General features: G+C 45.1%; 1 protein-coding gene across 3 annotated transcripts in view; it reads left to right on the forward strand.

Annotated features, from left to right (window-relative positions):
- LOC115149137 (roundabout homolog 1-like) overlaps positions 1 to 24,958 on the forward strand; it is a 138,358-nt gene that overhangs the window by 107,934 nt on the left and 5,466 nt on the right. For 2 of the 3 annotated variants that reach the window (XM_029691684.1, XM_029691686.1), the window contains exons 3-18: positions 965 to 1,085; positions 2,146 to 2,284; positions 2,532 to 2,659; positions 8,840 to 8,848; positions 8,980 to 9,104; positions 9,283 to 9,454; positions 11,114 to 11,319; positions 11,403 to 11,484; positions 11,617 to 11,785; positions 12,123 to 12,289; positions 14,081 to 14,202; positions 16,979 to 17,213; positions 19,151 to 19,272; positions 19,551 to 19,722; positions 20,497 to 20,694; positions 24,474 to 24,500. In XM_029691684.1, coding sequence (XP_029547544.1) covers positions 965 to 1,085; positions 2,146 to 2,284; positions 2,532 to 2,659; positions 8,840 to 8,848; positions 8,980 to 9,104; positions 9,283 to 9,454; positions 11,114 to 11,319; positions 11,403 to 11,484; positions 11,617 to 11,785; positions 12,123 to 12,289; positions 14,081 to 14,202; positions 16,979 to 17,213; positions 19,151 to 19,272; positions 19,551 to 19,722; positions 20,497 to 20,694; positions 24,474 to 24,500 — 2,194 coding nt within the window. The remainder of the gene's footprint in view (positions 1 to 964; positions 1,086 to 2,145; positions 2,285 to 2,531; positions 2,660 to 8,839; positions 8,849 to 8,979; positions 9,105 to 9,282; positions 9,455 to 11,113; positions 11,320 to 11,402; positions 11,485 to 11,616; positions 11,786 to 12,122; positions 12,290 to 14,080; positions 14,203 to 16,978; positions 17,214 to 19,150; positions 19,273 to 19,550; positions 19,723 to 20,496; positions 20,695 to 24,473; positions 24,501 to 24,958) is intronic. The other variant, XM_029691685.1, reaches the window with a different exon arrangement.

Here is a 24,958-nt window from a genome sequence, read left to right on the forward strand (position 1 = left end):
TGCCTTCAATTGGAAGTCCACCCTAATTAACTCAACATAGAAATAGATACCTAGACTAAACATAGAATTACATAAACAAGGAACAGTGCCCAAAAACCCCGGAATACATAAATCAAATGCCCTTTTTAGAAAAACCACCACCCCTAACCACATAAAACAAATACCCTCTGCCACGTTCTGACCAAACTACAATACCAATTAACCCTTATACTGGCCAGGACGTGACAATATATGCTTGCTTTGAAAATGGCTGTGTGATTATTTTTGGCAGGGTACTCTCCTGACATAATCTAATGTTTTGCTTTCGCTGTAAAGCCTTTTTGAAATTGGACAATGTGGTTAGATTAACGAGAGTCTTGTCTTTAAAAGGGTGTAAAATAGTCATATGTTTGAGAAATTGAAGTTATAGCATTTTTTAGGTTTTTGTATTTCGCGCCACTCTTTACCATTGGATATTGGTGAGGTGTTCCGCTAGCGGAACGTCTGTCCCTAACAGGTTTTAACAAACAATTCAGAGTTTTGTTTTTATAAGTAATTAAGAAAATATTTGCCAATTTTTTTAATAAAAAAAACATTTAAATACAACGTACCACAATAAAATAACAACACAGAGGCTGTATACAGGGGGTACCAGTACTAAGTCAATGTGTGGGGGTACAGGTTAGTCAAGGTAATTGAGGTACATGTCGGTGGGTGTAAAGTGAGTAGCAACAGCGTAAATAAGGGGGTCAATGCAAATAGTTTGGGTAGTCATTTCATTAACATTTAGCAGTCTTATGGCTTGGGGGTAGAAGCTGTCCTAGTGCCTTCTAAACCACAAATAATTTCACCAAATCGCTTTTTGAGAGCCTTTCAAAGCATAACTTGCCATATTCAGTGTGGTGTTATTTATATTTGGTTTATATAGGTATCTAGTTACAGATATGACCTTACAACTTCTACTTTTCTTCCCTCCATCTTTCAGATCCGCAGTGGGAAGCTGATGATCACTAATGCCAGGAAGAGTGACGCAGGGAAATACATCTGTGTGGGGACCAATATGGTGGGAGAGAGGGAGAGCGAGATTGCAGAACTGACTGTTCTAGGTAAGACCTTTTCTCTATCTGTCTGTCTGTCTGTCTGTCTGTCTGTCTGTCTGTCTGTCTGTCTGTCTGTCTGTCTGTCTGTCTGTCTGTCTGTCTGTCTGTCTGTCTGTCTGTCTGTCTGTCTGTCTGTCTGTCTGTCTGTTTCCCTCTCCCTCCTCTCAGCCCCATTCAGTGAGTCTTAGATGTGTCAGTGAAGGTCAAAGAGTCTGCATGTCCCCTTGGTAAAGGATTTTCTCCCTGGCACATAATCCAATCATGAAACAGGTTACATAACAATGGCCCCCAGCCCTGCAGCTGTGAAGGCATTTCTCCTGAATCCTAAACTCAGGTTGACCCTGTCTTCTCACCGTGACCCCTGCCACCCCCCAGCTGTCCTGGACCAGGTTGTATCCCCACCCTCATCCCCCACTCTCACTCGTTCTTCCTGCTGCCAAGTGTCCCAGACCACTGACTCCTAGCCTGGTTCCCCTCTCCACCCCCATTTTCACCCTATGCTGTCCCCCTCTCCACCAGCACCCCTCCCCCCTCTAAACACTTCCATTGGAGCAGACTGAGACATCTTATCACGGGAACGGCTAGGCTGTGCTGGGCGGCTGGCCAGGGCACACCACACACATTTATAATGCCTAGTAAAAACTTCTAGGGCTAATAGAATAATACTGTGTATTGAATAAACATATCTGTTTTCAAATGTGCTCTGGGACCAATGTGAATAAAATGGCCCTAGTTTTAACAAGCCCTACTAGTTTTAAGTGGATTTAAGTTGTTTTCATTCACATAAATGAATGTGTTTTAGTGAAAAGAAAATGAATTGTGGAACGACTTGTCCCAGTGGGAGAAAGAGGGTGGAACACGGGGGAATGTGGGTGTGGTACATCCGTCCCATAGAGAGAGAGTTACAGGGGGCTAATGGTATTCAGAGGTAGCGTTTTTACGTGCTTATTTAATAGCTTTGTATAAGCTTGATTTTGCAAGGGCTAAGGGTTGGAGATCCAAGCAAAAATGTCAGTCTATCATACAACTTTAAACACATTATGATAATGATCTCCCCCTTCCTCAGAGCGCCCAGGGTTTGTGAAGAGGCCAAGTAGTGTTATGGTTCTGGCAGATGAGAGTGTGGAGTTCCACTGTGAGGCGCAGGGAGATCCGGTCCCCACTGTCCGCTGGAGGAAAGAGGATGCAGACCTACCCAAGGGGAGGTATGGATGGATGGCCCAGCAGTACTATACAGCCTTTATATTACGCTGTTACACATCATAGACACATACTCTGATCAAAATTCATATGCACACTTAGGTTCACATCTGGTCATGGAATTAGATGCGTGGTATATTACAGTGTCATGCCATCATGTGAAGCTCCTTTGTCTCATGTCCATCTCTCTCTTTATATCTCCCAGTCCCTTTCTCTCACACTGTGTGTATCTGTCTGTCTGTCTGTCTACAGGTATGAGATCCTAGAGGACCACACCCTGAGCGTACGAGATGTAAGACTGTCAGACGAGGGCTCCTACACATGTGTTGTGGAGAACATGGTGGGAAAGGCTGAGGCATCCGCTACACTGACTGTACACGGTCAGTACAACCTCCACCGACCGTAACCCTAACCCCAACCCTAACCCAGGTCACACCTGCTGTTTGACATGAAAGTGCACAGACTATGTAAAGTGCAGACTGGGTTTATGCTGTGCAGCTGTTGCTCTGACATTCATGAAATGTTAGATAAAGTGTGAAGGAGAAGACAGCTGTTCTCAGAGCAGTTGGATATCTTACCTAACCCTGTCTAGCCACACCACAGAGTGTCATACCACTGATCTCTGGCCTGCCCTGATTTATTTAGCATGGATCAGTTTACATTCATGTGTCGAGTCAAGCAGTTTCCAGAGTAACCGACTGAGTTGAGTTATCAGTTAAATGTGAGGTCATGTACAGTTGAAGTCGGAAGTTTACATACACTTAGGTTGGAGTCATTAAAACTCGTTTTTCAACCACTCCACAAATTTCTTGTTAACAAACTATAGTTTTGGCAAGTCGGTTAGGACATCTACTTTATATCACAATTCCAGTGGGTCAGAAGTTTACATACACTAAGTTGACTGTGCCTTTAAACAGTTTGGAAAATTCCATAAAATGATGTCATGGCTTTAGAAGCTTCTGATCGGCTCATTTACATAATTTAAGTAAATTGGAGGTGTACCTGTGGATATGTTTCAAGGCCTACCTTCAAACCCAGTGCCTCTTTGCTTGACATCATGGGAAATTCAAAAGAAATCATCCAAGACCTCAGACAAATAATTGTAGACCTCCACAAGTCTGGTTCATCCTTGGGAACAATTTCCAAATGCCTGAATGTACCACGTTCATCTGTACAAATAGTAGTACGCAAGTATAAACACCATGGGACCATGCAGCCGTCATACAGCTCAGGAAGGAGACGCATTCTGTCTCCTAGAGATGAACGTATTTTGGTGCGAAAATTGCAAATCAATCCCAGAACAACAGCAAAGGACCTTGTGAAGATGCTGGAAGAAACAGGTAAAAAAGTATCTATATCCACAGTAAAGTGTCAACATAACCTGAAAGGCCACTCAGCAAGGAAGAAGACACTGCTCCAAAACCGCCATAAAAAAGCCAGACTAGAAGTTAAAACTTGGTCGCAAATGGGTCGTCCAAATGGACAATGACTCCAAGCATACTTCCAAAGTTGTGGCAAAATGGCTTAAGGACAACAAAGTCAAGGTATTGGAGTGGCCATCACAAAGCCCTGACCTCAATCCTATAAAACATTTGTGGGCAGAACTGAAAAGGCGTGTTCGAGCAAGGAGGGCTACAAACCTGACTCAGTTACACCTGCTCTGTCAGGGGGAATGGGCCAAAATTCACCCAACTTATTGTGGGAAGCTTGTGGAAGGCTACCCAAAACGTTTGACCCAAGTTAAACAATTTAAAGGCAATGCTACCAAATACTAATTGAGTGTATGTAAACGTCTGACCCACTGGGAATGTGATGAAAAAAATACAAGCTGAAATAAATCATTCTCTCTCCTATTATTCTGACATTTCACATTCTTAAAATAAAGTGGTCATCCTAACTGACCTAAGACAGGGAATTTTTACTATGATTGAATGTCAGGAATTGTGAAAAACTGAGTTTAAATGTATTTGGCTAAGGTGTATGTAAACTTCCGACTTCAACTGTATTTACTTGGCTTGAGTTCATATCAGTTCTGCAGCAATCAGCACTCGCCTTGTTCCCTACTCGTTCAACTCATAGTCTAACCATGACTGGATCAGTGTAACAGTTCTGAATAGGTGCCCCGATGGGAGTGTTGATGAGGCACCAGGAAGTGGTTTCATTTATGAGCAGGGATGCCCTTCCACAATGACCCCCACAGCACAGGGACTGATGGCAGGAAATGAGCAGCAACACCCCACTACTCACACACACATGCGCACACACACACATGCGCGCACACACACACATGCACGCACACACACACATGCGCGCACACACACACACACACACACACACACACACACACACAGTGGCCCAGTGACACGTGGCAAGAGAGAGATAGACAGACCGTGAGGAGGATCAGGGCTTAATTAAAGACAAGCCTGAGTCCCATGCAGGGAAATGACATGGTTCCAATTACAGAATCTACTCTACACTAAACCTGCCTGACTCTCTGTCAAATTGGTGAAGTGAAATTTAAAAAATAACTTGTTTTAAAAAATTCAAATAAAAAAAATACGGAAAAGTGGTGCGGGCATATGTATTCATCCCCTTTGCTATGAAGCCCCTAAATAAGATCTGGTGCAACCAATTACCTTCAGAAGTCACATAATTAGTTAAACAATGTCCACCTGTGTGCAATCTAAGCGTCACATGATCTCAGTATATATACACCTGTTATTAAATGCCCCAGAGTCTGCAACACCATTAAGCACCACCAAGCAAACGGCACCATGAAGACCAAGGAGCTCTCCAAACAGGTCAGGGACAAAGTTCTGGAGAAGTACAGGGTTATAAAAAAATATCAGAAACTTTGAACAGATAACCCTGAAGGAGCTGCAAAGCTCCACAGCGGAGATTGGAATATCTGTCCATAGGACCACTTTAAGCCGTACACTCCACAGAGCTGGGCTTTACGGAAGAGTGACCAGAAAAAATCCATTGCTTAAAGAAAAAAATAAGCAAACACATTTGGTGTACGCCAAAAGACTCCCCAAACATATGGAAGAAGGTACGCTGGTCAGCTTAGACTAAAATTGATATTTATGGCCATCAAGGAAAACACTATGTCTGAATACAGGGAAATCCTTGAGGGAAACCTGTTCTAGTCTTCCAAAGATTTGAGACTGGGACGGAGGTTCACCTTCCAGCAGGACAATGACCCTAAGCATACTGCTAAAGCACCACTTGAGTGGTTTAAGGGGAAACATTTAAATGTCTTGGAATGGCTTAGTCAAAGCCCAGATCTCAATTGAGAATCTGTGGTATGATTTAAAGATTGCTGTATATCAGCAGGAACCCATCCAACTTGAAGGAGCTGGAGCAGTTTTGCCTTGAAGAATGGGCAAAGATCCCAGTGGCTAGATGGGTCAAGCTTATAGAGACATACCCCAAGAGACTTGCAGCTGTAATTGCTGAGAAAGGTGGCTCTACAAAGTATTGATTTTGAATAGTTATGCACGCTCAAGTTTTCTGTTTTTTTTTGTCTTATTTCTTGTTTGTTTCACAAGAAAATATATTTAGCATCTTCAAAGTGGAAGTCATGTTGTGTAAATCAAATGATGCAAACTCCCCAAAAATCAATTTTAATTCCAGGTTGTAAGGCAACAAAATAGGAAAAATGCCAAGGGGGGTGAATTCTATCGCAAGCCGCTGTATCTTTTTGTTTTCTCATGATTTGGTTGGATCTAATTGTGTTGCTGTCCTGGGGCTCTGTTCTCAAACACAAACAGACCCCACAGAGCCCCAGGACAGCAACACAATTAGACCCAACCAAATCATGAGAAAACAAAAAGATAATTACTGACATAAATGAAACATAGCTCCTTGGTTTCTCTGTTTTCTGCCCCAAACATAAACAGTCTAGTGGGCTTGCTGTGTTTGAACATATCCACAGGGCAGGCAGGAGATTAAGGGTTTGTTTCCTCTTTAAACAGTCTGGCCGTGTTATTGGGGAAGCCAGGCCACGTTATCAGTAGTAAAAATCAAACCATATTGGATCCCCACTCCAGTCGAGCTGCTTTCAATCCCAACACACCAAGGCTAAGCTGTTATTTAAAAAAAAAAGTTGTTATTCATTCTTATTTATTTAGCATATTTTCCATCACCTAACACTTTTAATGAGGTTGTTCATCACACTTTAACTAGTGCCAACACTCCAGATCATCTTGTAGCGTTTTAATGTATTTCCTCCTCAAAGTCAAGTCTTCATTTCTCACCCTTTTCTGTTCTTACTACAACTATTCTGCCTCATTCATTCATTCATTCATTCATTCATTCATTCATTCATTCATTCATTCATTCATTCATTCATTCTCTTTCCCTTTCTGTCTTTCTTTCTCTCTCTCTCTCTCTCTCTCTCTCTCTCTCTCTCTCTCTCTCTCTCTCTCTCTCTCTATCCATGCATATCCCTGTGAATCTCCAATAAAACTCACAGTGTGCCACAGCCTTCACAGAGAAATGAAGCCCTCAGTCAATAAGGCTCTATAGGCCTAGCTCGACACCCAGAGTTCCAGGCGCCGAGTGTCTGTTTTAGTTAATCCAGCACATGGAGTTGTAGTAGAATCCATCCCCCTTTCTTTTCCCTCAGGTTTGTGTGTTTACTGGGGGGTTGTAACTCTGTTCCAAACAGGCTGCAGGACTGGCCGGCCTTGTAACTCAACCCAACACTCCAAGGCTTTTCACATGCAAGGCTTTTCACACTTTTAAGTCAACAGGTCCAATGGGTCTTCAAGGGTTGGGAACGCTGTGTCCCAGCAGCCCTACTGAGCACACATAGTAATACACACACACACACTCACACACACACACACACACACACACACACACACACACACACACACACACACACACACACACACACACACACACACACACACACACACACACACACACACACACACACACAGGGGGACACACACGGGCGCACACTCAGGGACACACACACAGGGGCACACACAGGGACATACACAGGGGCACACACATTGGGGCTCACAGTGGCACACACAAGGACACACACACAGGGGCACACACAGGGACGCACACACAAGGAGGCACACACAGACACACACACAGGGGCACACATGTGGGCACCCACTGGGGGCTCACACAGGGGTACACATAGGGGCACGCACATGCATGACAAAAAGGGGCACACAGATGCACGACACACACACAGGCACGCACGTACACATCAACGCAAATACACACACACACGCATGTGCGAGGCACACATTCACAGACACGCTTCAAGATATACTCTCACACTCTATCTTCACCTTTCACTGCTCATTCAACTGACCAAACACAAGAGCTCACGTGTCCCCTCAGCACCACCTCCAGTCACCCCATAAGCCTGCCAGGGGACGTCATGCCTCTGGCCCCAGATAGCACCATAAAACACAAGCTACATGTCAGGGGTCATCACATTAGCTTTCAGTGTGGACCTATAAGCACGACACCAAACCTTTCAAACACTTCCAACGATGTTATGTGTTTGTGTGTGTCTGTGTGCGTGTGTGCATGCATATGCCAAGGAAATGTTTTCCTCCAAGATCCTGGGTCCTAAATATTACACAGACAAACATAGTGAAGGAAACATGGCGTTCTCCAGAGGCATAGTATTTGGTCAATGGAAATAATTACATACGACTATATGAAATATGGTGGGAGCCTGTAGCTGGCTGCGTATGTGGCCCGTAGAGGGGGTCTGGTCTGAGCTCAACACACTCAGGCAGGACACTCCACTTCCTTTACCATACAGCATGGCATGCTGGGAGCTGGACCTCGGCTCATATGACGTCCATGGTCACATGTTCATCAAGTCCCGCTCTGAAAACATGGCTGTCAGGGGTGGGGGTTAGAGGGTTCAGAGGGCACAGCCAAATCCAACAACAACAACACACTGCTTTCTCCTCTCTGTGTCCTCCCTTTCTCTCCTCCCTTTGTTTGATCCTTTCTTTATGGTCTCATATGTCTCTCTGTGTTCTGGACTTTCTCTTCGTGTCTTTAAGAAAGGAGATTTCCACTTATCACTATCAATAGTGTAATAGTGATAAAATAGTAAAAGGTAAATTGCTGTAATGTGCGTGTGTGTGTGAGAGTGTGTATGTCCACAGTAACTACATGTGTGTGTGTTTTGCTAGTGTTGAGGAATTTAGATAGAGGGAGGGAGATGTATTTACAGTCAAACACACACTAAAGCATTCTCCCATTGGGGTCCCCTTCATTAAACACACACGCCGACTCCTCCGAAGACCAGCCTCAGTCAACACACCCTACCACGCATATCCCCCATTAATGACTGGAAAGTAGTCTAGCACACAAACAGAGCTTCTGCGCCTCATGCCCCCACTGTGTATCAGATTGTTGTTTGTTCCATTAATTTACTCAGTCATGTATTCATTCATCAAAGTGTTTGTTGAAAATGTTTAATGATTGACTGATAATCTTTTCCCATTGCATGTGCCATCATTATTCATCTCCCGTGTTTGTGTCTCTTCTCTTCTCTTCTCTTGTAGTCTTCACTGGTAAGTTATCATCATTATGTCATCCTATTTCTAGGAGATTTTAGTTGTTTATTCTATTATTATATTGCAATGCTTGCAAAGTTTTTCATGGCTTGTCCTGTTAACCAAGCCCCATCTCTCCACCCCTGCAGTGCCCCCAGCGTTCGCCATGCGCCCAAGAAACCAGGTGGTGGCGGTGGGGAGAACGGTCACCTTCCAGTGTGAGGCCACTGGCAACCCCCAGCCTGCTATCTTCTGGCAGAGGGAGGGAAGCAATGTGAGATATCATCTAGTCCATCTAATTTATAAATGTAGATGCATAGAGTTTAAGTTATTGATCCATATCCTAGTGTAGGATATAGGATATTGATAACACCATGTCCAGTGGATGTCTCAAGCATAGGCATGTAATTCCAGTCTCAAGACCCCTCTGTCTCTTTCTCTCTGTCCTCCAGAGCCTGCTATTCTCCTACCAGCCTCCTCAGCCCTTCAGCCGTCTCTCTGTGTCCCAGACTGGCAGTCTGACCATCGCAGATGCCCAGCGCTCTGACGCCGGCTACTACAGCTGTCAGGCCCTCAACATCGCTGGCTCCGTCATCACCAAGGCCCTGCTGGAGGTCACTGACAGTGAGTGAGGGAGTGAGTGAGTGAGTGAGTGAGTGAGTGAGTGAGTGAGTGAGTGAGTGAGTGAGTGAGTGAGTGAGTGAGTGAGTGAGTGAGGGAGTGAGGGAGGGAGGGAGTGAGGGAGGGAGGGAGGGAGGGGAGAAGGGTTTCCTATAATCAACTGACCAAAGCTCCTCCGTTATGCAAGTTGACTCCACTGGCCTGGTTGGCTGAGTTGTCTCTCCATGATTGGAAAATACAGAATCTGTGGCCTCCAATGTCATGACAAAAAAAATCACCACTGTGTAGCTGAATAGCTACTTGCTGCTTTGCTGACTGGATGTATGGCAGATCAGCCTTTCCTGTAGACTGCTGAGATGCTGTGTCCTCTATGGTTCATTGTTTCTTACTGTTACTAATTGTTGTTGGAGTGAATTCAGGAACCCTCAGCTGCAGGCGTTTGGACTCCAAACCCCCTGTTCCCATGGTGACACCGTGCATGCAGACTGCCCATCCCCTCCTTCCAAACTGAACCCTCCCCCAAAACCCTCACATTTTCACACACACACATTTTTACACACACACACACATACACACACACATATTTAAACACAGACACTTTTCGTTCTCCTCCCTAATGTCATGCTGGTGAACCGAATGATGATAATCCTGATAATTGCATCAGTTATTAAAAACTGAATTAAAATGGTGAGTTTGGCTCAAAGGCCTACAACTGTAATTACAGCAACCATCACCACCAGCAAAGTATACTTGGTTATAATAAACTGACTTGAGTGTGAGCATGCGTGCGCATGTGTGTGTGTCTTCACTATGTACATATATTAAGTTAATTCACATAATTGCCTGAGGCTGGTACAGGCGGCAAGCATTGTCTGTGCATAAAGGTGACTTCAGCAGTGGTAGCTATTGGTTCTGGGTAATCATATGGTGATGATAACGCTTTCTGCAGCCGCCAAGGTGTCGCACCGGAGAAATAAGAGTCACCGACGTAATGTACACTCAATTACACTTAATGGAAATGAAACAAGGATGTAGCGTGTTTAATCCAAGGAGGACTTCTCACTCTGCTATCCCTTATATTTCCTTCAAGTGAATAGGCCTACCCGTCTCTCCCCTCTCCCTTCCCCCACCTCTCTCCCCCTCCTCCCTCCCTGTTTGCGAGGTGTATTTGTATGGAAATAACTTGCTGCCATTACCTCTGGCGGTTTTCAAGGTGTTTCCATTATTTTTCCCTCTGCCTCTGATTTTGGAGAGCTTTTTTCCCCCCTATTTCCACAAGGTTGTGAAGTGGGAGAGTGATGGCTTGGTGACTGCTGTCTAAATGGGATTTGTTATTAGTTGGTCTGTGGTGCTCTGGCTATTGCCTGCTCCTACTGTTCCTTCTACTTCCCAGTGATTAGCCAGTTGCTCTGGGCTTTGGGATAATCTGATTTCTATTCCCTCCACTGCCCCAACCGATCACTCCTATTGTTTCTCCTCGTATCAATTTCCCTCAATATCTCTCACATCACATCTGCCCTTGATTTTCTCTGTCGTTCCCCCTTCCATTCTCTTCTATACATGTTTTATTTCTCTCTCTAGCTGAAGGGGTGATAGAGAAGTATTTACTCTCACAGTATAACTGGTATTAAACAGTACATTCTCCCGCTCTCTTTTGAATAGTGGTGTCGGACCGCCCCCCTCCCGTGATCCGACAGGGCCCGTCGAATCATACGGTACCTGTGGACAGCACAGTGGTCCTGGGTTGCCAAGCAACAGGGACCCCCACACCAACAGTTCACTGGAAGAAAGACGGGGTGATGGTGTCCCCCGAGGAGGCCCGCATAACCCAGATAGACACAGGAGCCCTGCAGATCCGCTACGCTAAGGTAGGGGGCAGCGTAACACCACCACCAACATACACCACCAAATGAACCCACTCTTACACTGTCTCTGTGTCTCTGCTCCTCAGCTTGGAGATACAGGCGTCTACACATGCGTGGCGTCCAGCCCCAGTGGAGAGGCATCCTGGAGGGCTTACCTGGAGGTAGAAGGTAGGTTATAGACATCATAATGATCTTTTCAGCTGTATCTTTCACTCTCTGGAGTCATTCTTGCTGTGAGTAAATGGGTATTTATTTGATTGTTTGATTGCCACTCTGACCTCTCAATTTCGTGTGTGGCAGAGTTTGGAGTAGTAGTCCAGCCAGGTCGACCCACAGACCCTAACCTGATCCCCAGCGGCCCGTCCAAGCCTGACGTGACTGACGTGAGCCGCACCTCAGTCACTCTGTCCTGGAAATCCAACCCAAACACTGGGGCCACGCCCACCTCTTATGTCATCGAGGCATTCAGGTAAGTCTAGGAATTCCAACCCAAATGCTGGGGCCACGCCCATCTCCTATGTCATCAAGGTATTCAGGTAAGTCTAGGAAATCCAACCAAAATGCTGGGTCCACACCCATCTCCTATGTCATCAAGGTATTCAGGTAAGTCTAGGAGAGCCAACCCAAACGCTGGGTCCACGCCCATCTCCTATGTCATTGAGGTATTCAGGTAAGTCTAGGAGAGCCAAGATGTGTGTCTATTATGTGTGTTCAGGGCTGTATCTATATGCATGCGTTGTGTATGCACTCATTTTTAAGACCTTGCCTGTTGTGAATGATTGACCATTGTTCCTCCATCTGTGTAGTCACGCGTCGGGGAGTAGCTGGGTGACTCTGGCTGACCACGTGAAGATGGAGACCTTTGTCCTGAAGAACCTCAAGCCAGGTGCAGTGTACCTGTTTCTGGTGAGAGCAGCCAACGCCTACGGCCTCAGTGACCCCAGCCCCATCACTGATGCAGTCAGGACACAAGGTGAGATAACCCTCTCCTCTACAAGCTTTACCTGATGATAGAGTCACATTTAGCTGATGTCAGAGACACTGAGACTTAGTGGTGCTCATATTGTAACCAGCTGGCTTGGCAGGGGCAAAGTGAGTGCCTGAGTGAGCTACAGTGAGGGAAAAAAGTATTTGATTCCCTGCTGATTTTGTACGTTTGCCCACTGACAAAGAAATGATCAGTCTCTAATTTTAATGGTAGGTTTATTTGAACAGTGAGAGACAGAACAACAACAAAATACAGAAAAACGCATGTCAAAAATGTTATAAATTGATTTGCATTTTAATGAGGGAAATAAGTATTTGACCCCCTCTCAATCAGAAAGATTTCTGTCTCCCAGGTGTCTTTTATACAGGTAACGAGCTGAGATTAGGAGCACACTCTTAAAGGGAGTGCTCCTAATCTCAGCTTGTTACCTGTATAAAAGACACCTGTCCACAGAAGCAATCAATCAATCAGATTCCAAACTCTCCACCATGGCCAAGGCGAAAGAGCTCTCCAAGAATGTCAGGGACAAGATTGTAGACCTACACAAGGCTGGAATGGGCTACAAGACCATCGCCAAGCAGTATGGTGAGAAGGTGACAACAGTTGGTGCGATTGTTCGCAAATGGAAGAAACACAAAAGAACTGTCAATCTCCCTCGGCCTGGGGCTCCATGCAAGATCTCACCTCGTGGAGTTGCAATGATCGTGAGAACGGTGAGGAATCAGCCCAGATCTACACGGGAGGATCTCGTCAATGATCTCAAGGCAGCTGGGACCAAAGTTACCAAGAAAACAATTGGTAACACACTACGCCGTGAAGGACTGAAATCCTGCAGCGCCCGCAAGGTCCCCCTGCTCAAGAAAGCACATATACATGCCCGTCTGAGGTTTTCCAATTAATATCTGAATGATTCAGAGGACAACTGGGTGAAAGTGTTGTGGTCAGATGAGACCAAAATGGAGCTCTTTGGCATCAACTCAACTCGCCGTGTTTGGAGGAGGAGGAATGCTGCCTATGACCCCAAGAACACCATCCCCACCGTCAAACATGGAGGTGGAAACATTATGCTTTGGGGGTGTTTTTCTGCTAAGGGGACAGGACAACTTCACCGCATCAAAGGGACGATGGACGGGGCCATGTACCGTCAAATCTTGGGTGAGAACCTCCTTCCCTCAGCCAGGGCATTGACAATGGGTCGTGGATGGGTATTCCAGCATGACAATGACCCAACACACACGGCCAAGGCAACAAAGGAGTGACTCAAGAAGAAGCACATTAAGGTCCTTGAGTGGCCTAGCCAGTCTCCAGACCTTAATCCCTTAGAAAATATGTGGAGAGAGCTGAAGGTTCGAGTTGCCAAACGTCAGCCTCGAAACCTTAATGACTTGGAGAAGATCTGCAAAGAGGAGTGGGACAAAATCCCTCCTGAGATGTGTGCAAACCTGGTGGCCAACTACAAGAAACGTCTGACATCTGTGATTGCCAACAAGGGTTTTGCCACCAAGTAATAAGTCATGTTTTGCAGAGGGGTCAAATACTTATTTCCCTCATTGAAATGCAAGTCATTTTATAACATTTTTGACATGCGTTTTTCAGTTTTTTTATTGTTATTCTGTCTCTCACTGTTCAAATAAACCTACCATTAAAATTACAGACTGATCATTTCTTTGTCAGTGGGCAAACGTACAAAATCAGCAGGCGATAAAATACTTTTTTCCCTCACTGTAACATGGCCAATCTGTTTGAACCCTTTCCTCTCTCTGTGTCCCTACTCAGACACCCCTCCCACCAGCCAGGGGGTAGACCATCGTCAGATCCAGAGGGAGCTGGGGGATGTGGTGATCCATCTCCACAACCCCACCATCCTCTCTTCCTCTTCCATCAGGGTACAGTGGACGGTGAGTAGAACCCTGACCCTCGACCTAACTGGGCCTAGGCCGTCTGCATATACTTTCCATCCTAAGGAAAAGTTACCCTAGTGTCTGTCTGTGTCAGCTGATTATGAATGATTACTCCCAGCTTCTTAGACTGCATGGTCTGTTGGTCTCCCTACACTGGGGGGGGGGGGGGGGGGGCAAAGTATCCGTTCCACCGGGAACTTCTGAGACAAAAAACAACAACATAATAATTTTTTAACGCTTTTTTCAGCCCAATTGTCCCATCGCTGCAACTCCCAGAATGGACTTGGGAGAGACAAAGCTCTAAAGCCGTGCATCCTCCGAAACACGACCCAGCCAAGCCGCACTGCTTCTTGACACAATGCCCACTTAACGAGCCGCACCAATGTGTCGGAGGAAACACCGTAGACCTGGCAACCGTGTCAGCCTGCATGTGCCCACCCCGCCACAGGAGTCTCTAGAGCGAGATGGGACAAGGAAATCTCGGCCTGCCAAGCCGTCTCTTAACCCAGACGAAGCTGGGCCAATTGTGCGCCACCTCATGGGTTTCCCAGCCCATGTGACACAGCCTGGGATCGAACCCGGGTCTCTAGTGATGCCTCAAGCACTGCGATGCAGTACCTTAGACTGCTGCGCCACTCAGGAGGCCCCCGCAGATTGATTTGAACAATTGGTCCCCCATAAAATGCGGCCCTCCATTGAATTTCAAAATCCCAATGTGGCCCTCGAGCCAAAAAGTTTGCCCACCCCTGCCCTAAACCTTTCTGTGCTTGCGTGGCTATAACTGATATTCACAATAGGCTAATGTGATTGATTGAGAAATAATGTACTTCAGAATACATAGTTGAGGCATAGAGCAGAGAGCATAGAATGTGCTTTATAACAGCTGTGTAGAGCTGTGGGTAGGATGCAGGGGTTGGAACCTAAATTATTTTCCAATCGTTTCATTCTGAACAGAACCATAATTTTTTTCATTACGTTCCAATTTTCCGACCAGCAAAGTCAAGTTTTGAACCGGTTCCAACCCCAAAAAAGTGATGGTTTATGTTGTTCCTTTCAGTTCCTTTTTAAACCTCTGAAATATAAATATATATTTTTTACATGTCTTACCTTTTTGGACTTACAATGTGAAAGATGATAACTATAGTATCCTTAAGTATCATTGAAAAAGTGAATCCATTCTTCTCTAATAAAATATCTCTCTCCCTAATTTCTGAATCACGCTTTTAACATCAACAGGCTACAGTAGCCTATGCTTCGGAGGGGGAGGGGCAGGTAGCCACACACGTACACACACATAAAGGTTTTCAGCTAGCAGGCAGACACTGGAAAATGTTTCTGAGTGAGGGTTTTGCATAGGCACTTTGTTGTGTTTTTTGTGGGACTAGAAAAAGATTCCCTAAACGTAAAATAACATTATTAACCAGTTCCCATGATTTTAAAATAACGGTTCTGTTCCGGAACAGTATAGATCACTTTCGTTCCCGGTTCTGATTGTTATTTTACAGTTTTCGGTTCTGTTCCCTGAACCTGTTTCAACCTCTGGTAGGATTTGGACCGATGGCCTAACCAAGACCGCCTGATATTCACAATAGGCTATACAAATATAATTTGATTGATTGAGAAATAATGTACTTCAGAACATATAGTTGAGTCTGTAGGCAGAGAACAGAGACTGTGCTGTATAGCCAGTTGTGTGGAGCAGTGGGTAGGATGTGTACCAATGGCCTAATCAAGACCACCTGTGCTGACAGAGTGAGTTTTGATCCTGGTCTATGAAAGAGGACTTGTATATGTTGTGAGGTGTTTCTCCCTCTCTCCCCCAGGAAGGGCCAAGGGGCTCAGTGATGAATGAGCACATGTCATGGGTGCAGTACTAAACAGAGACAGAATGTAAATAGTTTAGCTGAGCAGGCCCAAAGCCAGACTGACAGGGAGAAGGCTTCCCCATGGCCAGCGTCTGTGGAACTTAGCTGCCTGGAGAGTTTTTGAGCTTTCCGCATACTTGGACCGAAAATTATTAATAGGGCCACTGGACAGTACAAATTAACATGATCCCCTTTAAAATGGGTGAGAACACTTTGTTATGGGCCATTGCCAAGTAAAAAGTATTGGGCCTAGTCTTTCAAAAAGTGCTTATGAAGGCCTAGCTTCCTTCTACGATACCCAACTCTGAGGCCCATGTTTCTTTGCGTGCTGGTTAGCAGTGCCCTTCTGGCAGTGTCCTAACCAGTCCCAGGCTCTCAGGAAACTGGTGGCTGGTGATGACCTCATGCTGTGGTTTCTCTGAGCTCTGGAAGACGAGAGGGGGTGTAACCTAAGCTCTCCCCGTGGGCTTAGGGGGCAACATAGCACAGAACTAAAGACTTTTCCTAGAGGATGTTCATTATATGGTTAACAGTCCAACACACGCAGCAGGAGAGTTATGGTTTTATAACGTGTATTGTTTTTTTTTCATCATGTGACACACTGGCCCATCATCTGAGATCGCTGTACCATTTCCTGCTGTTGTAATGGCTCTTTGACACTTGTGTCATAGATCCCAGGGCTTACTATGAAATAGTTTTGGTTGGAACTATAATATTAAATATCAGTGGCCATGGCAACCAAAATGTAATAGCAATTTAATAGACTAATTTACAGTAGGGTTCCTTTTTCTAGCGTTAGAATGTGTTCCAAAATTCAAAGTGAGAACACATGGTCATAACACTGCTTATAAAATTATGTTGTGTTTTATATGCCTTCTAAGAAATCTGTTCCCCCTTTCTGCCACTAGGTGGAGCAGCAGTCTCCATACATCCAGGGTTACAAGGTGATGTACAGGGCGTCTGCGGAGCTGGGCCAGCCGGGGGGACAGTGGGGCGTGTTCGAGGTGCGGAACCCTGGAGAGGACGGTGCTGTGGTGCCTCAGCTGAAGAAGGGGGTCACCTACGAGTTCAAAGTGCGGCCCTTCTTTGATGAGTTCCAGGGAGCGGACAGCGAGGTGAAGGTGGCCAGGACGCCTGAAGAAGGTGAGAGGCTGAGGCCAGGAGTCAGGGATCAAGGGTCAAGGGCTTCTGTTAGAGAGGGTAGTGATGGGAAGTCTAAGTGGAGATTAAAGGTTTCATACAGGAGTTACAGTATTAGAATGGAGTAGGTTGTTTTGTGAGAGTTTTAGTAGTCCAGGGAAGTGGTTGACAAAATCAATCTTTCACGTGTAGAAATAAATGAATGACATTTCTGAGAAACCATAACACATCTCGGTAACATTATTTGGATAGTCTGTAGAGCATCTACAGATGGATTATCTACAGACAATCAGCATTATTTAAACTCTCTACTAACCCTAGTTCTAACCCTAACCTTAAGCCTTATCCACAAGAGGTTGGTGGCACCTTAATTGGGGAGGATGGGCTCGTGGTAATGGCTAGAGTGGAATAGGTGGAATGGTATCAAATACACCAAACACATGGTTTCCATGTGTTTGATGCCATTCCATCTACTCTGTTCCGCCCATTATTATGAGCCGTCCTCCCCTCAGAAGCCTCTACTGCCCTTATCCTAACCCTAAACTTAACCCTTGCCCTAACCTTAACCATTACCCTAACCCTTATTCTAAACCTAACCGTAAACTTAGCAAGCAGTTGCTTATCAACAGATAGTTGGTCATACTATCTATAGAGCTTTTACCGATGGAAAATCTGTACTATCCAAATAAAGTGTGCTAATTGTTTCGGAGATGTGTGGGTGTTACTGTATGGTTGTTGCATAGTAATCAACATTGGTGAGGTTTGGGAGTTTCACATTGTTTAAACCTGATGTGTGTCTGTATTCTGTATAGATGAGTGTGTAGCAGCAGCTGTGCAGACAAATTGCGCTGCTAATTGTTTTCTGAGTTCATGCGTAGAGCCCCAGCCAGCCCGAGACAACAGACATGCCTGCTTTCATTATCTTTAACTAGGCGATGACTAAGCTCCTGAGGCCAACGCGCTACTGATTCACTTGAATTGCTCTCATCAGGTGACTAGCACCACCACCACCACCGTGGCACAGCACACAAAGCCTCCAGGCATTACTAGAGCTCGAGCAACGTACCATTCATCACAACATCAGCTCAGTCAATTCCTGTATTATACTGGTGACAAGCTTGCGACATCGACCTGTGGCTTCATGTGGGTTTTATACCCTTAGGCAGATAATTGCAAGAAGATGTAGTGGGCTGGGCTAGATAGATAGATAGATATGTGTAATGCTCAGTGCCCCAGCTTGTCAGAGAAAACATTGTGTATACACATATTTATTTTTTATCTTCTCATCTTACAAATACTAACAATTATCACAACATCCATACAAAGTACACACTGGGCAAAAACTGGTTGAATCAACGTTGTTTCCACATCATTTCAACCAATAAAAGAAATGTGAGGATGTTGAATCAACGTGGAAAACAGATTATATTTGTAACAAGTCATCAACGTAAGGGCATTTCATCTTTTTTTTACCCAACTTTTAACCTAAATCCAATGACATGGTAAAATGTTTTGTTGATTTCACATTGAATGCACGTTAGTTGACAACTCAACCAAATGTAAATCAAAACTATGCGTTGAACTGACGTCTGTGCCCAGTGGCTATTCACTCTAGTTCCATACCCCTACAATTTAAAACTTCTACAATATCAATCTGTATTTATTCCACATGCTGTTCATTTGCGCTTTATGATCATTCTGTTCAGTAACATTAGTCTTGTTTAGAGCTTGCATCGCCTATTGTATTGAGAATAATCTGACTACTGCAGGTGAAGCAGTTGAATCTGATCTGAATTGTCACTGAATGTTCTTTAATGTTCAGTAAGAGACATGGCAGACGCTGAGCGGAGCTGTGACATGTACAGGATCAAATGAGAGTGGGTGTCTTTGATGTCATCATGATGTCTGTGCATCTGTCTGACGGTGTGTTCCCGTCTCAGCCCCCAGTGGAGCCCCCCGAGGTGTTACCGTGACGAAGAGTGATGCCAATGGGACCGCCATCCTGGTCGCTTGGCAACCGCCTCCTGAGGAGGAACAGAACGGAATGGTACAGGAGTACAAGGTAAGATGGAGAGAGGGTTTGATTTTCTGCGAAAGGAAAGAGGGGAACAAGCAGAGAGAGGTATGGAGCAGAATCTCAAGCCTCCCACTTTCTCCCTCTCACTTCCTTGGGTTTGTGTGTTTTTAGTTGCTTCAGCAGAGGTGGACTAAGCACATTGATGTGAGGCACTGTCATGGGCTAATGTTGATATGTCACATCAAATACAGTTTTTGCATTTACTGAAAAAAATTCCACTGACTCTCACCATCACACTCCTTCTTTTACCCTATCCTCTACAGATCTGGTGCCTAGGCAATGAGAGCCGTTACCACGTCAACCGGACAGTAGATGGCTCCACCTTCTCCGTGCTAATCCCCAGCCTGGCGCCAGGGATACGCTACAGCGTGGAGGTCGCCGCTAGCAACGGTGCTGGCCCAGGGGTCAAGAGCGATGTCACCTTCTTTCAACTTGGTGAGCTGCTCAACTGTAACACTTGATAGTCTCCCCTAAGTTTAGAGTCTGTAAAAATACATTATGAATGTTTTCTGATCTCAGAACCAAGAAAAGAAGAGGTCAATTAACAGTGTTAATCCATTATCTATGTCTGTCGACTCACAAGCTTCAGGTCAACACCAGTTCAATCGCTACCTGTCTAAGGTCTTTTCAGTTATAGCCATATGATAGATGGTCTGTGTGATTTGCACACTGTGTCAGTTCTCACCATGACAAATGTAAAGTACAGGTGTCTATCTAAAGTCCCAACATGAATATGTCTCTGAGTCATCTCACAATGCCTTTAGTTAAATTATTTGCATTCAGCCTCCCCTGCCCTAGTCTCAGGTTCACTATATGTGACAAAAAGCACACACACTACAGACATTTCCAACTCGATTTTCCACCTCTCCGTCGTCTTAGTACATTCCAGCCTTTTCACATTACCAATATAAAGCTTTTAGAGTTACATGATGAAGTCCATTCACTCCAGCTCACCTCTTGGCCTAGCACTGAGAACATTCTCCATGACATATTGTGTGACCAGATGTATTTAGAGATATCTCCTTTCAGCTGACTCTCCTGTCTCCTCTCTGTAATGTTGTTTTCCATCTCAGACTCCTTCCCGTCAGTTGAACTTTAATGTTTTGAAGGATTGATGTTTGTCAATTCTTTCCCGTCAATTTTCTATGATGGACTATACTATATACATGTCCTTCATGTCAATCTCCTCTCCTCCTCTTCCTCCCCCAGACTCTACAGGTCAGATGATGGACAGTCGTGAGGACCAGGACACATTGTCTCAGATCTCAGACGTGGTAAAACAGCCGGCGTTCATCGCGGGCATCGGTGCTACCTGCTGGGTGGTCCTCATGGTGTTCAGTGTGTGGCTCTACCGCCACCACAAGAAGAGGAGTGGCCTCAGCAGCAGCTACGCTGGCATACGCAAAGGTCCGTAGTGGATGTGGGTTTGGGTGTATATATCAGTGGACATGTTTAACTATATACTTGTGGGGATCAAGAATTTGATCAACTGGGGACATTTTGTAAGTTTAGGGTTAGGCTTAGGGGTTAGGGAAAATATGATTATTTAATAAGTAAGTAGACTATCAAATGTTGATCACACCCAGCTAATATTGTGTTGTGTAGAGATTGGAGGGATATGAGAAGAGACTGGCATGGTGATAGTAATTACATGTGGGGAGGTGGATAGAGGGGGGACATTAGGTTAGTGTTATGATCATTCAGCTGAACACTGGCAACCTAAGCCCTCTGACACACATGTTTATTCACTTCAATCACATTTTTTTTATGTATTTTTATTTCACCTTTATTTAACCAGGTAGGCTAGTTGAGAACAAGTTCTAATTTACAACTGTGACCTGGCCAAGATAAAGCAAAGCAGTGCGACAACAACACAGAGTTACACATAAACAAACGTACAGTCAATAACACAAAAGAAAAGAAAAATAGAAAAATCTATGTACAGTGTCCAAATGTAGAAGAGTAGGGAGGTAGGCAATAAATAGGCCCTAGAGGCAAAAATAATTAGAATTTAGCATTAATACTGGAGTGATAGATGTGCAGATGATGTTGTGAAAGTAGAGATAATGAGGTGCAAAAGAGCAAGAGGGTAAGTAATAATATGGGGATGAGGTAGTCTGGTGTGCTATATACAGATTGGCTGTGTACAGGTACGGGTGGATGTTGCAATGGTGACCAGTGAGCTGAGATAAGGTGGAGCTTTACCTAGCAAAGACTTATAGATGACCTGGCGCCAGTGGGTTTGGCGACGGATATGTAGTGAGGGCCAGCCAACAAGAGCATACAGGTCACAGATGGCACTGTGATAGACTACATCCAATTTGCTGAGTAGAGTGTTGGGGGCCATTTTGTAAATGACATTGCCAAAGTCAAGGATCGGTAGAATAGTCAGTTTTACGAGGGTATGTTTGGTGGCATGAGTGAGGAGGCTTTGTTGCGAAATAGGAAGCCGATTCTAGATTTAATTTTGGATTGGAGAAGCTTAATGCGAGTCTGGAAGGAGAGTTTACAGTCTAACCAGACACCTAGGTATTTGTAGTTGTCCACATATTCTAGGTCAGAACCGTCCAGAGTAGTGATGCCATTCGGGCGGGAGGGTGCAGGCAGCAATCGGTTGAAGAGCATGGAATTAGTTTCACTAGCATTTAAAAGCAGTTGGAGGCCACGGAAGGAGTGTTGTATGGCGTTGATCTCGTTTGGAGGTTTGTTAGCACAGTGTCCAAAGATGGGCCAGATGTATACAGAATGGGGTTGTCTGAGTAGAGGTGGATCAGAGAATCACCAGCAGCAAGAGCGACATCATTGACATATACAGAGAATAGAGTCGACCTGAGAATTAAACCCTGTGGCACCCCCATAGAGACTGCCAGAGGTCCGGACAACAGGCCCTCCGATTTTACACACTGAACTCTATCTGAGAAGTAGTTGGTGAACCAGGCGAGGCAGTCATTTGAGAAACCAAGGCTGTTGAGTCTGCCAATAAGAATGCAGTGATGGACAGAGTCGAAGCCTTGGCCAGGTCGATGAAGACGGCTGCACAGTACTGTCTTTTATCGATGGCAGTTATGATATCGTTTAGGACCTTGAGCGTGGCTGAGGTGCACCCATGACCAGCTTGGAAACCAGATTGCATAGTGGAGAAGGTACAGTGGGATTTGAAATGTCTAGAGTGTCTCCCCCTTTGAAGAGGGGGAAGACCGTGGCAGTTTTCCAATCTTTGGGTATCTCAGACGATACGAAAGTGAGGTTGAACAGGCTAGTAATAGGGGTTGCAACAATTTTAGCGGATCATTTTAGAAAGAGAGGGTCCAGATTGTTTAGCCCGGCTGAATTGTAGAGATCCAGGTTTTGCATTTCTTTCAGAACATCAGCTGTCTGGATTTGGGTGAAGGAGAAGTGGGGGGGGGGGGGGGTGCTGAGCTGTTGGCCGGGTTAGGGGTAGCTAGGTGGAAAGCATGGCTAGCCGTGGAAAAAATGCTTTTTGAAATTAGCGATTATCGTAGATTTATTAGTGGTGACAGTGTTTCCTATCCTCGGTGCAGTGGCAAAGTTTTGGGGAATTAGTGCTACAGGATGCAAATTTATGTTTGAAAAAGCTAGCCTTAGCTTTCCTAACTGACTGAGTATATTGGTTCCTGACTTCCCTGAAAAGTTGCATATCGCGGGGGCTATTCGATGCTAATGCAGAATTCCACAGGATGTTTTTGTGCTGATCAAGGGCAGTCAAGTCTGGGGTGAACCAAGGGCTATATCTGTTCTTAGTTCTACATTTTTTGAATGGGGCATGCTTATTTAAGATGGAGAGGAAAGCACTTTTGAAGAGCAACCAGGCATCCTCTACTGACGGGATGAGGTCAATATCCTTCAAGGATACCCGGGCCAGGTCGATTAGAAAGGCCTGCTCGCTGAAGTGTTTTAGGGAGAGTTTGACAGTGATGAGGGGTGGTCGTTTGACTGCGGACCCATTACGCATGCAGGCAGTGATCGCTGAGATCCTGGTTGAAGATAGCAGAGGTGTATTTAGAGGGCAAGTTGGTCAGGATGATATCTAAGAGGGTGCCCATGGTTACGGATTTAGGGTTGTACCTGGTAGGTTTCTTGATAATTTGTGTGAGATTGAGGGCATCTAGATTAGATTGTAGGACGGCCGGGGTGTTAAGCATGTCCCAATTTAGGTCACCTAACAGTACAAACCCTGAAGATAGATGGGGGGCGATCAATTTACATATGGTGTCCAGGGCACAGCTGGGGGCTGAGGGGGGTCTATAGCAAGCTGCAACGGTGAGAGATTTGTTTCTGAAAGGTGGATTTTTAAAAGTAGATGCTCAAATTGTTTGGGCACAGACCTGGATAGTATTTCAGAACTCTGCAGGCTATCTCTGCAGTAGATTGCAACTTCGCCCCCTTTGGCAGTTCTATCTTGTCGGAAAATGTTATAGTTAGGATAGTTATAGTTAGGATTTTTGGTGGCCTTTCTAAGCCAGGACTCAGACATGGCTAGGACATCCGGGTTTGCGGAGTGTGCTAAAGCAGTGAATAAAACAAACTTAGGGAGGAGGCTTCTAATGTTAACATGCATGAAACCAATGCTTTTACATTAAGGTAGCAGTAGCCCATAATGCGACTTGCCTAGTGTCAGCTGTTTTTATCCTCAAAGTAAGGAACCTGATAACCACATCTCATATGGAGAAATGAAATAAAACGGGTTTGGTCTAATCTTCTCCCCTGACTCGAAGACCTCAAAGGGTAGTGACGATGAGCCGGCACATCCCAGAATACGCTGACATTCAAACGCTGACATTTAGGGCTCATTTCCAGGGCGCTGCCCGCCGCCTCTCCCCGGTGAGGCACAGTTAGAGTAGGGACAAGCCTGTCACCCAGGTAATAAGACATGTGTTCTGCTATCTCTGTTATCTTCTTCCGTCTGACCACAGGTGACCTCCATTACCCATAAGGCCACATGTTCCTGCTTGATGCAGGACAGGGAGCCTCATCTGACTGTGTGTGTGTGTGTTTGAGTGTGCGTGCATGCGTCAATATGTCTGCCGGTTTTTGTGGGGCTTTTTTCACAGGCTTACGAAATGTCTATTTTGCAATCAATAAATTAACCTTCTTCTCTCTTTCTCTCCCACCTCCTTTTCTTTTCATTCACTCCTCCTCTGTTTGGGTTGGGTTTGTTCCTGCAGTACCATCATTCACCTTCACTCCTACAGGTATGTATGAAGGAATGTGTTCAGCTGTAAACATGTATTTGTTATTTACCGGTATGTGTACTGACCTTGAAGCCCCTATGATTCAGAGATGCCTGTACACAAACACAGTTCTCTCTGTATGTCCTCAGTTCCTCCCAGCACTCACAAACAATCTGTTCCAATACACAAACAGCTAATGGAGCTAGTGTTTATCCTTGGTGGCCTCACATCCACAAACCAATGATATATAATAAAAAATCTCACGGAGGCAGGTGCGTTCAGGGCTACACAAAGGGATGTTCTGACATAACGTGAATCAGGGGGCAGACAACTCCTAAAGAGGTCATTAGCCCCTCTCTATCCCACCCTCTTAGACCAGGCATAGACAACGACACACAACATGGCCACCAGTTGGCCTGTCCTGTGGTTGTGGTGAAGACAGTTTAGAGTGCTGCTGAGTCACTGTGCTTTGTGACAAG

Source organism: Salmo trutta, chromosome 15 (assembly GCF_901001165.1).
Source record: "Salmo trutta chromosome 15, fSalTru1.1, whole genome shotgun sequence".
Lineage (NCBI taxonomy): Eukaryota > Metazoa > Chordata > Actinopteri > Salmoniformes > Salmonidae > Salmo > Salmo trutta.